This window comes from Chanos chanos, chromosome 7 (assembly GCF_902362185.1).
Source record: "Chanos chanos chromosome 7, fChaCha1.1, whole genome shotgun sequence".
Lineage (NCBI taxonomy): Eukaryota > Metazoa > Chordata > Actinopteri > Gonorynchiformes > Chanidae > Chanos > Chanos chanos.
Window position 1 is genome coordinate 18315190 of NC_044501.1, and position 17800 is coordinate 18332989.

At 39.7% G+C, this 17800-nt stretch overlaps 1 protein-coding gene across 1 annotated transcript; it reads left to right on the plus strand.

Annotated features, from left to right (window-relative positions):
* Positions 1-8703: 8703 nt before the first annotated feature.
* Positions 8704-14750, plus strand: hapstr1b (HUWE1 associated protein modifying stress responses b). The gene is made up of 4 exons (XM_030780627.1): positions 8704-9050; positions 10244-10324; positions 11411-11686; positions 13595-14750. Exons 1-4 carry the CDS (start codon positions 8855-8857, stop codon positions 13834-13836), a joined length of 795 nt encoding a protein of 264 aa, XP_030636487.1. The 5' UTR covers positions 8704-8854; the 3' UTR covers positions 13837-14750.
* The last annotated feature ends 3050 nt before the right edge of the window (positions 14751-17800 follow it).

The window sequence follows — 17800 nt, forward strand, 5'->3', positions numbered from 1 at the left end:
AGTACTTTAACTCAAGTAAAAATTGAACTGAACAACTTCTATTTGTATTGGAGTAATATTAAGGACAGACTTAAGGACAGTTTTCACCACCAGGCCATCAGGCATCTCAACTCACACAACTAAACATCCCCCATTGGAGACTGGACTACCTGCTTGTTGCACTGTCCACTGCTCAAGTGCACTGTTACTCACTACTAACTTGCACTGCACTGATTACCTACACAGGCTACTCCCTACTGCACTGTCCACTGTCTACTGCAGTTTCAATGCACTGCTGCACATTGATTACTCCATGTCTGATTCACAATGTTTGCATGATACTGCACTGACACTATACTGGTACATTAAGCTGTACATCCCCCATGTGCAATACTGTTGTTGACACTCGCCACTTTCAATTTTAATTTTAAGCCTCCTTCGCATGTATATAGTGTATATTTCATATTCTATTTCATATTCTGTTATATTTATTGCGCACCCTCCTTCATTGCTCATACCTCTCTTTTCTATTTTTTTCTTAGTTAACTCCTTATTCTCCTACTCTTATTTTTTTTAATCCCCTGTTTTGCCCTATACTACTCCTTAGTGTCTTACTCTTATTTATTTAAATCCCTACTGTACTTTTATTCTTACGACTAGTGTGCTCTTATTGCTGAGTTGACCTGTTTCTCTCGTCTCAGACATTTAACTGTACTGTTGACCCTGTGTTAACCTATATATGGCAAATAAACTCTTAAACTCTTAAACTAAACTAAACTATTTGACCAGGAGTATCTATACTTTGACTCAAGTAATGGAGTTGTTTACTTTGTCCACCTCTGCTCTTTACAAAATTGCACATAATATCCCAAATATCAAGTGCAATATCTTATATTTGTCAATAGAAAAAACTCATTAGCATATCTGGCCAGATATTCCCACATTGTCCTTTAATGATTTTTTATACGTTGCATTTATCACTCTGCATTTTGCATGGTAGATTTATAAGTCATTGTTCTTGCCATTTGTACATCTGACGAAGCTGACATGCCTACTTGCATCATGCATGAGGCAGTTGCTGTGAAAAATTCTCAGGGTTTTTTTCCCACAATGACACATGTGGGGGCAACAGTAATTTCACCTAGCATTCATGCACGAAACATATATTGAATGAGCACTTCTCTCACATGACGCATGCTGTTTGGTTTACAAAGGTTTTGAATGACTATTACAAGCAGCGCTAACGTTGGCTAACTAGACTAAGATGTCAATAAAAATGTATGCCTGGTTTCTTGAGGCAGACGATTGATGCTTCGTGCAGCACACTTAAAAGAAAAGGTGCATTTCTCAAAATTATGCTGAAGGCTATTCCCCAAAGACCTGAGTACTCTTTCCAACTTTCCCTAATGAATTTAAGTTGGGAGTAACTGATGTTAAGTCTAGCTATTTATTAAATTAGAGAACGTTACTATCGTACAAAGAAAGCTACACTCTGCTGCAACGGTAAGCAATACAACGATGCAATAAACTTCACTCATCACATTACCTCTGTCTTTTTCCCGTTTCTCCTCCTCCTCTCTTCTGTTTCTTCCCTAGGCATCAGGGGGCTTTGGTGTTTTTGACATGATATATGTACAGTATTTGAATTCAGAAGCACAAAAAGGAGCCATGCAACATATGCAGCGCACAGTGGCGCCATCCGAAGGGACGCGCCAAAACAATGGTGGAAAAATATGCATACTGGTATACAAGATACGAAGACGTGTCTTCGTTGTCAATTGTCTTTGTTTTGTCATTTAAAATAGATACCTGCTGTATTAAAGATATATTTTTGAAGTTACAGCAAGGTCTGCACCAACCACACGGACAAGACAGGCTACTTACGCGTTATGGCTGGGGTCGACTGTATGAATGATAAAAGTGTGATGAAATGCTGTCATAAAAGATTCTAAAGCGCGAGGCTTTGCGGTGATCCACGTTATCAACTTGTCATGACATAGATAAAATAGTATTAGTAAAAAATAGTTCAAAATTTTGATTTTTTTTTTTCCCCCTCATTTGGGGCGCACCTACAGATGGACAGCGCCCCCTAGCATTCGCCTATACCCCATATGCAACGGACCGGTTCTGAACATATCTGAATTTTTCTATATTTTTCTTTTTCCGCAGAAAAAGACAGTGGCCTGTTGACCTAGGAGTTCATAACTAAATTTCAGCCAATGCATGGGAACACTGGCTTATTTCATGAACTGTGGATCAGAATTAACTTGTGTGGAAAATATTTAAGCATTAACACTGCCTGAACATATATTCTGCCTAATCAAGTCTTAAGCTGCAATTCTAAGTGTCATTTTAGGTTGAACAGTGAAAAATAACAAAGAGGAAGTTGTGCGAGAATGCAGTGGTTGACTGTGTACAGGAATGTGCCTGCAAGCCAAAAAGAAGTATTATTGATCTTTTGTAAACTCTATATAATCAAGAGTATCGGTCAAGAGCTCTCTCTGTTCAGAGAGACTGCTCACAATTGACTAGAGTGCATTCTCCCATGATCATGCTATTGGAATAAAGGTACATGATTCATCACATCTGAAGTTTGTTGTCTCTGAGACTTAGCAACTCTCCATAAGTAGACTCCAAATTTCCCTTACACAGGTGATAAGAACATGCATGTGAATGTGTTTACCTTTCCCTCCATCACATATATGACAGAAGCAGAGAGGTAGATGTGTCAGTTCTGAGAATGGCAGATTTAGTGAACATTTTAGTAACTGTCATCATAAGCACAGGTGTCTTCGGTCTGTATCACGAAAAAAGGTAAATTCCTACACTGTAAATAAATAAGTAGAAAACATACCACTGAAAACAGGCATTTGTGACCAGTAAATCTCATGTTAATATCAATTTACTAATAAAATAGAAATACTTACATCCTATGTCAGTGATCATACGCTGATTATATAGTGCCGTCAAAAAGCATTCAGACCCTTCCACTTTCCCCCACTTTTTTCTGTTCATAGACTTATTTCAAAATAGATTAATTTGATATTTGCCATTAGTAAACACACAATACCCATAATGTCAAAGCAATAATACAATTTCAGAATGTAGAGCTGTGAGTCTTCTTGGGTATGCTCCTGCCAGACTTGCACACCTGGACAGGGGTAGTTTATCCCCTTTTTGCTTGCAAGTATGCAGACTTGCTTGCTTGCAGACTTGAATCTCACAGAAAATCTGTTGAGAAACCTGAAGATTGCACTTCACCAAAGCTCTGTCAGATTCGATAGGGGGCTTTGGTGAACTACAATCTTGAGGTCTCCACAGAATTTCTGTGAGGTTCAAGTCTGGGCTCTGCTGAGCCACACATTCAGAGACTTGTCCCAAAGCCATTCCAGCATTATGCTGCTGAGTGCTTTGAGTTGTGTCAGAAATGAACATTTCAAAATCAAAATTTTAAAAAACAATTTAATTCATTTTTCATTACGTCTTTAACAGAAAACAGTTTGGAAAAAGTGAAAGGGTCTGAGTACTTTCTGAGGGGACTGTGTGATGTTAGTTAATATTACCTGAAGTATACCCACCAAGTCCATTTGGACAAAGAAAACTACTGTCCACATCACAATGGAGCTAGTAAAATTACACAATAAGTCTAATTTGTTCTGACAACTGAATAATGACTGCCTCTTAGAGATAACTATTATCTTAATAAAGTAGCTTACCGCACTATCCACACACAGCTGTATGCATAAGAAACAAGCTGAAGTATTCTAATACTTGACATTGATGATATGACTGCACACAGCCTGTGACATACAGGTGAGCTAAGTTTGTAAGTACTTTTTCTTTTCTTTTGTCTTCTGTTCTCACTCCATTGAAGCCATATGTTTAAATAATAATGGAAAAAATGAAAAAATCTGTTATCTGTTCTGTTATTCATCTGTTATCTGATCTGTTATTCATGAGAATCCCATTTCAACCAAACAATTTCTCCTATTCAAATTTATCATACTGTAACATCCTGAGCTCTCTCTTATTCTTCCTTTTTTCCTCAATGACTTATACTACAGTTAAAAGAATATCTAAAAAAAAACAACAAAAAAAAAACAACCCAGGAACAGAAACTGCACTGGTTTATTAGTTAAGGGTGTTTTCATAAGAATTCTGAAAGTGTCTCATTTGAAGCTGCATTATGTGGTGGTAAGTTGTTGATGATCTTTTCTCAGTGGTGGACTACTGTGGACTATTGCTCAAATCAGTGGACATTTGAATCCCATCTCCCACAGCACCATTAGAACTGATTGCACACTGGAGATGCAGAGCTCTCTTGATAAATGGATTTAGGTCAAGTCATTAAGACACTTTGGGGTCTTTAGGAGCATGACATTCAGAGTGTGAAAAGATGGACATAGCCCAGCAGACATACTGTATACACAGCTTTGCATGCACTAAAACCTCAGAACCTCTTGAAAAATCAGGTCCTGTGTGTTGTACTTTCAAATCTTTAGAATCTTCTATGCACAGAAATTAGGGCAATAATTTTAATTTCTTTTTTTTCTAAAGTAAATGAAATTGGGTATGTTTCATATCATTTTTTTTAACTGGGCAATACATAACTGTATATTTTGTCTGTTGACCATATAAGAGCTCACATTATAATGGTTATGTCAGTCTTCAGCTTAGAAAAACACTTTCAGAAGAGGGAGGAAACATTTATTTTTGTTGAGCTAATTGCTTGTCATCAAAGAGTTATAAAAAAAAAGAGGTGGTCTCATATGTGATGGTATTTGATTATAACATATTGATAAGAAAAATAAACTTGACATAGCAGAACCATTAAAGCCTACATATAAAAAATATCAGGGTTTTGTTTGTGTGTCCATTTCTTCACAATCTAAAAAGACATCCTCACCACCAGTGCTTGTTGTTGTTGTTGTTGTTGTTCTTCTCCTTCTTCTTCTCCTTCTTCTTCTTCCTCTTCTTCTCCTTCTTCTTCTTCTCCTTCTCACATTTTTAAGAACACATCTCCCCCTACAGTTTTCAAGCTACATTACATTACTAAGGTCTCATTATCTGAATCATATCATTTATGAACCAAAGAAATGAATAAAACCAACTAAACCTTCTTTAACTGTCTGAAAATTACAGAGCTACCCTGTTACCCCTTGTTTTCCATTGTTTCATATATTCTCTCATCCCTCCCTCTGTCTTACATCCATTCTTTCACCTCTCCGTTCATACTGTCACACTTCTCACACAGCTTTACTGTAGAACACTCTTCTTGCGCGTTTCCATAATCATAAATATTCTCCTCTCTTTTATTTCTCATCACCTCTCTTGCACCCACAGAAACATCTGTTCATTGCATTGTTTGAATGAAAGTACACCATCTTCATGTTTTATGCTGTTAAGTTCTGTTTCATCTGTTCTCTAATTGTACTCATTAACCAATCACAAATAGAACTACTATTACAGTTCATAGACTTCATAAAATCTTAGTACCATTATTAATCTTATAAAACTACCAAGAGAAAAAGAGAAGGAAAAACGAACTGCAAACATCATGTTTACTGTAGGGATCACAATACTGCTGTAATTCTCATAGCTTTGGCTTTATTGTCTCAGATCGTGTGTGGTGACACGTGAGTGTTTGAAATGATTAAACTCATGATGGATCTTTAAAAACAGACCATTGCACACTAACAACATAATGATTCATGCCAGAAGTTGTGTGGTGTCTGATCACCCTCTGCAGGCCAATTTATGTAACGTTAGAGTAATGTTAAATTCATTTCAAGCGTCACACAAATGAAAACATCTCAACAATGTAACACCATCACATGTCTGATAAACATACTGTACAACGCCATGATGTCTTATTGTTTATTTGTTTATTTTCATTACTATTCATTACTATTCACTGACTATTTCAGTTCGTGATCATGTGGTCTCATGTTTTAAAACCCTCTATAGATTTCAACGGCATTGCTTTCAGTTTGAGACACTGTAAAGAAACCAACATCTGAGACTATAAACAATGTATACTACCTCTGCCACAGCTTTTTGAGGAATCACAGTTTTATTCCATCTCTTTTTGAAAAGTAGGGTAGCCTATGGTCCATCACTCATTCTTCGATGTTCCAGTTTGCCTGCTGGGCTTTCTCTTACTTTGTTGTATTTGTCCTATTGTGAATGATAGAGGTGTGAACCATTAATACTGTGCTCATGTAACAGAGTTAAAAACTGAATTCTTTGTTAATAGCGAATCTTGACAGAAGCATCACCGGTCAGTACTGGCTGTTCTAGAACCTCCTGTGATGTACTGTGAGACCTATAGATCTGCCACTGTCTTTTCTTTCAGAACGTTCCCATCAGCAAAGCACAAGTTAGCATGCTGGGAAGCAAGATACACTTTGAATTGTCGCATTGTACAATTAACTGTTTTCATGAAAAGAAAGTTATTCTTAAATTGTACAATCAAGACCGGCGCCTCGGACAATACCTTGTAGTATATAACGAGATTTTTTTAATGTTTTTGATCTATGTAAATGTTTTTATGGATGTTTTTAACATGAACGCGACGCGCAATATGGCCTGGGAAATCCTTTATATTACTTACGTTAACGTTCCATCAATAAAAATCCAGTCATATCACGCGTTGCTCCGTTAGACATATATTCTAGCATTGATCATGCATTTCTAAAAAAAGAAAGAAAGAAAAGGAAATTGCTACAATCAATTATCTTATACGCGCAGATCCAACATCAGTCACCACATAGCCCATCTCTAAGATATCGATAACTGTGTGTGTTGTTTGTTACATGTAATTAGTCACAGTATCTGCACCCGCATTCTACTGCTGTTTCCAATAGCCTGACCGTAGTGGTGTCATCTGTGCCCCATTAGAGTGCATAGATGTATGGCTATTTACCTGTATAAATATTCCTTGTATAATTACTTTCATAGTTCAGTGTATATGTTTAGCATAACTGGTAGCAGAATGTATATGTTGTATACATATAGATACGGGAAGCAGAGAGACACGGAGAGAGGTGGTTTATAATTGCCCGAACCGGGAAACTTTTAAATCGCGCTCAAACTTCAACATCAGTCAGTAACACTACACACACAAAACAAGTCGTGGAACAGCACGTCATCAACAAATGACACAACACAATTGTCCAGGTAAAGGCTGACTGTGAGTTATGTACAGTACTATGCCCCTACAATGTTTTCTTTTAAAACGCAAACGAGAAAAGCGCGAGTTCGTTTACAGACAGATCCAGCACTAGCAGTCACAACACTGACAAGTGTGTGTTTGTGTGTTGTAATAAGCGTCCATCGTTTAAAATCAAAAAGCTAGTCCCGTGTTCTCGCTGTGTCCGACCAACTGACTTCTGTTACACCCACTCCTATTTCAATACTTGCTCCACTACATGGGTTCTTCTAAATCTGTAAAAGAATGGTTTAATTCTACCCTTGTCTGTTGTTTCCCCAGTAGGAAAACAGACAGATTGTGTTCCTTGGCAAATCAGGTAGCTGGAGCAACCACTCCCTCAGAACTGCTTCATACTTGCACAGCTGTTGAGTGACATCATCGGCAAGGGTATATCTAAATAAGAAAATTAAGAATCCTTAGAAGGTTTCCACATCCGTTTTCCTCCATCATCTGGGAGTGTGAAGGACGTCACCAAATGATTTCTGTGTAAACCTTCACAAGTGCTGTCATTTTTTCATGAAACCTAACCACCACCTCCGGTTCCTGGTTCCTAAAAATATGCAAAACTACTACATTTTCTAACACACCCAAAGAAGTTGTTCAGAGACAGGAGAGCTCGTTAATCAAATGCATTTTGCATCTGCAAAGTGATGTTAAAGTTTGACAGTATACACGTTTGCGTACTTTATACTAAAAATTGTGCTTCTCAGATCGTTTAGAGTCCCAAGAGTCTTGGACAGCATCATACTGCACAGTTGCTGACCGAACCAGTACTCTGCGTTTTTACATGTGGTAGCATACTATTACTTTATCATACAATGTCAGTATGACCGAAAGGTATTGCTGTATCTTTACTGACGATTAGACATGTCTGTAGTGTTATGCCCAATCTGCCATGGATAGGCATGTTGTACCCAGTAGGAAGGGCAGAACATAACACGTTTCCCATTCGCAGGTAAATATAAATTCAAATAAGTCGGATATAATATCATTATGCCTCGTTATATTTAAAAACAGAAAAATTGTAGCAAAAATATAGCGAATAGTCTACAAATCGACTCATAACAAGTCGAGGTAAAAGAGGTCGACAAGCAAACACATGGCACGGTATTACAAAGTATTTCTAAGTTTCTTCGAAGGAAACTAGGCAAGCGTGTTCCTTCCTCTATTCCTTCATCATAACCAAGTATCAAAATCTCAATTCGATTTGAACATTCCAAACGATTCCCTGGTGACCGCATAGTCTCAAACGTTGCCAGAAAGTTCAGAAAAGCTCTGGGTACACAACACAGGGGCGGGGGCAGTATTGTTATTCTATGACGCTATGATATACTGTTTGGGAAAACCAATAAAGTACTGAGAGTGGACCCCATAACTACGCCCACGAACAGCTGTAACTAATGGCATTCGATTGTGACATATATGGGCGGGACTAGGTGACTAGCAAGGGAAGGCGTTTTCAGCAGATTCAGGAGTCCCAGCGTCAGCTTACCAGTTTGTTTTGCAGCCGGGGACTGAGTGGATGGTTGGTAAAGAGACTGGCAATGCATATGTGAACAGCTGTTCATGAAGTCTCTGTCGTGTTATAACATTCGGATATAAAGGTTCAAGGAAATCGCTGAGTAAAAAACAGACAGTAGGAATAGTGGTTTAAGAATCATTATGGAAGAGAAGAAGGAGGAGGGGGAAGCAGAGATCCAAGAACACGGCCCCGAACATTGGTTTTCCAAATGGGAGCGGCAGTGTTTGGCAGAGGCCGAACAAGAGGAACCGAGTGAAGAAGAGACAGAGCAAAGCCAACAAAAATTATGGCACCTCTTTCAGAATTCTGCCACTGCGGTCGCTCAGCTATATAAAGGTCTGAAAATATGTTTGACCCAGCTCAGCTAAGTGTGTTGGCTAAATTAGCTTCTGGTTTAGCTGACATAGCGGATAGGCACTAATGGTGGCAAACAAAGGGTACTCACTCAGTACCAAGTTGATAAGACTGTAATGTGAACAATTCAAGCTATGTCAAATGGGTTATCGATAACTCATGGAAATCGATAGATGGTTCAAGGGCGCTGGTCAGACATATTAGAAAGATTATCAATATGTTGCCAAGGTCGGTAAATCCAGCTAGCATTAACAAGCTAGTTATCAGTTACGTCCCTTAGCTAGTATTGCTAACCTGCTAGTCGGTGACGACCATCGGGTGACAACTTTAATTACAAGTTGGATAGGTTATGATTTGATCGTAGATCAGTGTGGTTTTATAGACAACGACCACTCTCGAGAAGTCCTGTGTAGTTTGAACTTGACCGATGGTGCTGTAGTTACATTTAAAAAGCGTTACCGTTAGCTAGCTATGCTGCTGAGGAACAAAATGGCGTAGGCCAGGGAGGAGTTCCCAGGGTGAAAATAACTCGGACAATTTATGGCCAAACCTTCTCTGTTGTCAACTGTCATGGTTTGCATGCCAGACCCCTAAACATGTACATTTCGAAGTGTTGAGCACCAGTAACTCTGCATTCTAAGTAAATTTGTCAAAGAATATATGCATGACAAAATGGCGAAGGAAGGATTAGCAATCCAAGTATACGGTTTTGAGTTGTTATTGTGATCTGCCAGAACCCTTCGATGGTCAAAATATGTTCAACTTAAAATAGTCTCTGATTCATTTGAACTGTTCTACATTCATATGTACGTGTTACGTTGTGTATGGTTGAACATTAACTCTCAGGCAGTTTGGTGGGGGTTTTTTTGTTGAAAAATGGTTCAATTTTGGAAACAACACTGGCAAAATGGCGTAATGCCAGTTCGCGTAGTATTAAGGTAGCTTTACAACATTTTCAGAGGTAAATAATTGTAGAGTTTACTGATTGTTAGATAAATTACTTGAATGTACATCGACGCGAGACTTAAAGGTTTTTAAGACCCTTAATAATATTTGCTCGGAGACTCTGTATTGGGATAGGATATCTGGTAGCCAGTCAACTCGGACGGGAAACCACGATGACATCTTATGTGAACTACGTAAACATTTCCTGTCCTTTCTCTCCCCTCCTACAGATAGAGTTTGTCAACAGCAGGGGCTGTCCTTATGGGTCCCATTTCAAAATGCAGCAACTGCCGTCACCAACCTTTACAAAGGTAAGTTTTTGATATCGCCCAGGCCGTTTTAGGACATGTATGATGTGGAGTTCTAATGAAGTAGCTGCTTACATTGCTGACTTGAGTAGTGTCAACAAAACATTCCAACCTTTCAGACTGCTAAGTTGAGGAACACTCTCAGTAGGAAGGCACTGATTTATCCATATTAAATGCCCTGTGTTCTCTCCACACAGAATGTTGAATACCATTAACTGTATTTTGAGTGGTGTTGGGTATAGGTTAAGGAGGGAGTTTACACACTGAGTTAGTTTAGTCTCAACTAAGAGAGCACTTTGACACAGAAAGTATGGTTAAATTGGAAGTGTCGTTGTTCACGTCAGGGTAAAGGAAGGTACATGATGAATATTTGGATGGCAGTTCTGGGCTCTTGTTGGTTGGTGCAGTGTTTGTATGAAGGAAAGAACATTACACATGGAATCATGGCTTCTCATATTTTGGTCCATTTCTCAGACTTTGCCGTCAATTCTTGGCAGTTTTTACATGAAATTCTCTCAGAAGTGACTGAACCGTGAATGATTGGTTGATCATACCATTTGCTGTGCTAGCTTTTCAACATCTTGAAGCACTCATGCATTTGGCAGACATTGCTACTTTTGTGAGGTGCAGTACCTGTGATGGTATGTTGATGAAGTTGAACCTGAGACCAAGCACTAGAAAGTTTTGGTGCTCTCTGATCATAATCATCCTTTTAAAGGTGTTAGTCTCACCTGTTGGGAAAAGCTAACGATGTGGCTATTAGCGATGGCCTCTTCTCAGTCACTGGACATATGTGATGCTCTGGCCTTTCATTAGTATTTTTTGCACATTCTTTTAAGGTTTTTTTTGTTTGTTTTTTTTTGTTTAACTCAATCTAGCTCAGTGGGCACGTTGTGCTTGGACAGCTTTCTTTGTCTATAGCTCTGGTCCATGTCACACTGTCTAGACAGAGATATTGAACTTTATAAGGTGAGGTAAAGAATTTCAGTGAAGTTGCTGCTATAGTTGGGTTTTTCTTTTAGTGATGTGAATGTTTTTGTCTCTTTATTGAGAGCCCCACCTGGCATGTGTCTTCCTTCTGCCACACAGAAAGCATAGATGCCCACCAACGAAGTTATGACCTTGGCATTCAGATTGGGCACCAGCGACGGAATAAAGATGTTTTGGCGTGGGTGAAAAAGAGGAGGCGGACCATCAGACGAGAGGATCTAATCAGTTTCCTGTGTGGCAAGGTCCCGCCCCCTCGCAGCTCCAGAGCCCCGCCCAGACTCACAGTGGTGTCACCAAGCCGACCATCTTCAACGGAAACCAGCTCCTCTGTGGAGACAGACCTGCAGCCTTTCCGAGAGGCCATTGCCCTGCATGGTAAGTGTGTTGTATGTATCCGTCTGAAATGGATTTACTGTCTGTTACTTCTTCACAACTCTGCAGAGGTGTGGGTTCTGTCTTGAAATTGTGTCTGTTGTAGGGTATACAATGTATGCAGTGTATACCAGAGTATACAGTGTATTCTTTGGCTTTTTTAATGGAAAGGGGGTTTGTGCTTATGTGGGGCGTGGGGTCTGAAGGTCCGCTCCACAAAAATTTAGTGTCAGTGTCATTCTGTGTTGTTCTGTGTCTTTTGAGAAGTAAGATGACGCTAAATTTTCAAATTATAGAAGCCTGCTCATCTCTTCCACTTGCTGCTGTTAAGTCAACATTATTTTAGCCGCTAACTTGTGCCAGTAATACTAAGACGTTATCTCAAAGGTGTCATATCAGCCTGATCTCAGCGGCGCTGACGGAGGCAAATAGTCAAAAGGAAACACAGTTTCAGGCTGTGTGGTTGAGACAGGCAGAGTTACTTGCCTGTGCTGTTGTAGCCAGAGTTAAACATGTAGCACTTTCGTTCAGGAATGTTACAGTGGGTCAAGCACGGCATGGGTAAGCATCACACATCTCGGCTGAGGTGACCGTGGTAACAGGGGCAGACTTTGCCCTCTGTGGGTCACTTAGGGTAAGCTGGCATTCAGAAGGGACGGAGATTAAAATGATGACTGGAATAATGATGGTACATTTCCCACGTTTGTCTCTGGGAGAATGGATGGGAAGAAAATCTTTTGGCGTGTGCAGGGTGGAGACGGCTCGTATGTTTGCAGTGCTGACCGGACTGTCTGCTGGCTTTTTGAACAAAGTGCCTAAGTGATCAAAACATTGTGTGGTTTAATCATTTTATGATCCTAACCTTGCGCTGCTTGCACGCGAGAGCTCGCTAGAGACAATTTGAGAGTTAAAGTCCGTCAACATAAATGGTAACGTTTAAAGAAGGAAGCTTTGCTTCCTGTGTTTTACTGAACTTGTGATGTGGGTGTAAAATTGTGACATGGGTATAAAGGAAGATGATTAGTTATGGCATTGTCTAATTCAGTTTTTTATTTATTTAACTGATGTAGAGAGTGAATATGTGACTCTGTGTGTCTAACAGTTACATTTATAAATGACACTGGGAGCCAGTGCATTTCTTTATAGCTTGGTTCTTAAGTGACTCTACCACTAAAGTAAATTCAGCTCTAAGAGCATTTTAATGGAGCCGTTTATGTATTTGATTGGATATTTGGTTTGAATCATTTCAAGACACACACGAGAAATGGATGTGCACGAATGGGCCTAATTTAATTTCACATGCACAGATATGAAATTCTTGTAAGATGAAGCAGCAGTTTTCAGTGTCTTGGTTCAGTGATTTTTACCAGAAAAACACAGAGCTTAAATAAATGAATGCTTGAATGCTTAAAGAAAAGTTGAAATGCTTTAGAGAAGGGGCAGATGGAAATAAACCAATAATTGTGTGTTTGTAGTGAAGGAAGCTTGAGTCCAGCTCTGTAGGGACACAAATCTTATTCAACCTTGTTGGCAAGTGGAATTTATCCCTGCCAAACACAGCATGTTCACTTAATACAGTAAAATTCAGCAATCACTGTAGCTCGCGTCATGAGACATGACTTCCAGGGGCATAGATATTGTCATTGAAATGATACAAGTGGCTTTGAATGAAGCAGTGACTAGTACAGAAGTACATTCACTTAAGTATGTATGTTGAGGGATCCAGGTAGCAGTGTAGCTGTTAGCATAGTCTTTGTATGTGTAATCCGTTTGATGTTAAATTGGCCTTTGTGGCTCATTAACAAGCATCAACATGGTTTTAAATGTGAGTGTATCTGTCATGTATACGTGTGTGTGTGTATATATATATATGTGTGTGTATGTGTACTGAGAGTTTCTGGTGTGTTTCAGGTCTAAGTGGAGCAATGGCGAGTATCAGCATGCGTTCTGGAGCCCCTGGCTCTCCTACACATTTGAGTGCTGGCTCCGCCCCCAGTCGTCGTAGAAATGGTCTCCATGATGTCGACCTGAACACTTTTATCGCAGAGGAAATGGCGCTTCACCTGGACAACGGCACCCGGAAACGAAGCTCCGCCCAGTGCAATGATGTCATCACAGACTCTCCTACCCACAAACGCAATAGAATGATCTGAGCTCTCACGAAGGAACAAGGAAAAAAAAAAACATACGACAAAGCCACTTCTCTCCCATATTTCCCATCTTTTCTCCAGACCAGGAGACAAAGCAGCCAATAAAAGAGCTCGGTGCAGCCCAGAGCATTCTCTGGTTGGTCAAATGTACTGTGTAAGGTAATCAGTGTGGGGACAGAGTTCAGTGCAGAGGCCCAAGTGCCCTTCCATATATTCCCATATACACAAATCCCACTCTGTGGTTCAGCACCACCGTTTGTGTCTGTGTGTGCGTGCGCACGCACGCATGTGTGAGAGAGAGTTTTAAGGCAGAACTGAGTCTTGACCGAATGCAGGTATATAGTGTGCGTGTGTGTGTGTGTGTGTAATGTGGAGCCTGCCTCCTCCTATAGCTCCTGTCACTGCCCCAGTTCAGTGCAACTACAGTGCGGCTTCAAGATTGACAAGTGTTTTTCATTTCTAAATCCTATTTACAATGTTATTTTATTTTAACTGTGTTTTTGTTCTGTTTTTTTTTTTTTGCCTTTTCTGTCACTGCTTCTGTTTTAGGCACAAGTGCTCCGATATCAAAATCTTACAGAATATTAAGATCTTAAAATACTGAGCACGTCCCAGAATCAAATTTTTTTTCTCTTTATTCTGTTTCTCTTTACAATGCTTCACTCATTCTCCCCGAGAGCCCCTTCTCACTCTCTCTCTCCTTCCCTCTCCTCCCCTCTCCCCCTCTTTTTCTCACCCTCTCTTCCTCCCATAGCGCCTCCTTGTCTCCAGTGTAACATTATGTAATGTAAATACGAGTAGGTGCTGATGTAGAACTTCTGTGGTACATATTGTAAAAAAGAGCTGTGCAGAGACCATTGAATTGTTAATGTACAATAATGATTCCTGCATTAAAGAAAATCAGGCTTTTAATTATCTGCCCCTCTCCTACCGTGACATCTGTTTGTCTGTGACCAAATCTCTGAACTGCATTCACAACACCAGTCAAATCAGAAATTGTAGAGTCTTTGTGTTTACAAAGCAGAACATCCTTACGGAGCATATTTCAAATTTCAGAGTTCTTAGGAAAAACTGTGTGTGAAAACTGTTGTATACTTGGAGAAGTCAGTGGCTGTAAGAACATTGACTAGACCAGTGAAGCTCTTCTAACATAACACGTGAAGGCTGAATGTTAGAGTTCCATTCCTGTTGTGTGACGAGTGGAGCCACTGAGTGTGCCTTGTCCTGTCACTCCTGGAATCTTAAGCATGCAAAGATATTTCTCTCATGAGTCCTCATAGCACCAAGCAAATTGACAAGATTCCCATCTAAAATCAGCCAATGACCCCCCCCCCCCCCCCCCCCCCCCCAAAAAGGCATCCCAATATATTTGCTTTTTCCAAATACTGACATGGCTGGTTCCACAAGATCATCTGACAGTATAAAGTAAACGAGGAGTTGATTTGATCAAATCAATGCCAATCCACAGCTCTGACAGGTGACAGCAAAGAGACCTGTGTGAAATTCTAATGTGCGAGTCGGTGAAAGTAAAGGGTTATGCAAGTATTGACTTTTGAAACACTAAATGATCAAAGGCATCTCTGAAGCAGTCCTGTCAGGTAATGTAGGAATTTCTGAAGTTGTCATGCTCCAACCAGTTTGAACAACGTTAAGGTTAAGCACAATCTAGAATGTTGTAATTTACTGTTCAAAGCAGCTATACCTGTAGATATCTGATTAATCACCTCTTCACTTCCTCAAACTGTTTCAGGTATTGAGATAATTTAGACTAAGTATGTTGAAAGATTTGTGAAGACTGTAAGAATCAAGTCTTAGGAACAAATCTTAATGAAAGTAATTAAAGACTTGGGCTCTTATATTATGTCCTTTTGTAATATCAAAAATCTATCCATCTGGAGAGGTTAGGAATAAGAGTTCAAGACTGGTCGACATCACCAAAAAAAGAAAGAAAGAACCTGAAAACAATTATAGATTATAAAATCTTTTGTCTAGTCACGTTGTATCCGCTTAGTTTTTAGAATGTGCTAGCAAGTTACCTGTGTAACGTGCTGTCTTCTTCTAGTATAAAAAACAGAAATATACTATATGTAGTGCTAGACTCAAACAAAATTGATGTTGCTGTTTTTTTTTGGGGGGGGGGTGTCTGTCTTTTTGAATATTTTTGACTGTGCTCACTGCTCCATCCAACATTATGCACACGGTTGGGAAAACACAGATATATATTATACAGGTAATAAATTACGTTTTAATTGCGGAACATATGGGGTTTTCGCCACTTTAATTGTGGTTCAGTGAATTGAACGCTGAAATGAGTCCTTATGCCATTTTCCCATGCAGAGTAGGCTACGTTAAGATCCCCCCACGTGTAACAAAAAGGTGACAGTGTAGTAGTTTGTCCTCAGGTATAACGCTCTACTTATGCACCGAAGCCAAATCTCGTATTCTTCCGAACATGAAGAGGATGATCCGTTAAACTGAACTTTTTGTTTAGATTTGCAGAGGAGCGTTTGTGTACTCCGTATCAGAAGGAACCATAACACTGTTACCCTAAAACGTTTTGTTTTCCTCTCTCAAGAACTCCTGAAGAAGAGACGCCCCACAAGATAGTTATCCCCGTCACAGACGAATAACTCATTCTGTTACTCCTTAAACTCGATGGGTAGTTAACAATAACAAAAGCGATAACAAGTGCCTGAATTCCACCGTTAAATAATGTACATCCGGTAAGAAATATGCATCTTTTTCAGCACAGACCACATTCAAATATAAATTTTCGTCTAATTAAGTACCCAGTACTTAATTCCCCGTGAGAAGCGTTAGTCGAAGTGCGCAGTTCCAATTTTCTGCTGTTTTCCCTTTTTTAGCGAATTTTGCCACTTGTAACCGTCTACAAATCTGTACATTCTTAACGAGCGCTATCATTAATATGCACTCGTACACATGGGCACGATTATCGGGGTACTGTCCACTGGATGGGTATGATATGTCATAGAATAGGCCACGTTAGCGACTCAGATTTAGAGTCACTACACCTCGGTATGTGAGAACCTCGTCGCGTCTCCGCGCGACAGAGCATTTTATCCTGCGCAAAACTCCAAAAATAATTCCTTCGTAAAATATCCACATATAGGTTTGACAACAAGCTAGATGGATCCAATGTAGATTAAGCAGTGAATGTAAGCGATCTGAGTTCTTTGTATGGAACCTAAAGAACAGCACAATGTTTTAATGTGTTCACGATATCTCATTTCACTGAAACAGGACGATAAAGTCTGTGATAAATTTACGGAGACATGAAATGGCCGATAATTTTGATAATCTCACAAGTGTTGCATCTTCAGGTGAAATCTCACCTGTGACTCGTTAACGGACAGCGCTTCATTTAAGTCTACCTGCTGAGCACTGTTACATTCGTCATCATTGGCAAATGGTTTGAATGATGAATGGCCTTCTCTCGCGCGCGCGCGCTCTCTCTCTCTCTCTCTCCTTCCCCGTCTCATTCTTTCCAGCTCTGCGAAGAACCTGTTGTTCATTCATGACGGAAATGCACACATCCAGTGACAAAGTAAGCCTATACTATAAACGTGTTTGTTCGCGTTTTAGTATTAGAAGGGACTATTTAACGGTGCGTCGCTATTTTTTCATCATTAAGAGATAGCCTAATTTCCGTCCCCTCAGATCGGGGACTTCGTCATTTCATTCTCACAGGAGAAAAGTCATTAGCTCATTACCATAGCAACACGTTATATATCCCTCAGTATTTATCCAACCTAGAGATAAATAACGAAACGACGTGATATAAAGTCGATGGATGCGTATTTACCATTCGCTGCGCCCGTTTAGGCACCGCCTTGTATTAACCGCTAGGTGGTAGCATAAGTTATCTTATGGTTGCGTGACCGTGAAAAATGAAATCCCTTTAAGAGAAAGAAAGCACATTCTATCTATTGCAGATATTCGACAGAAG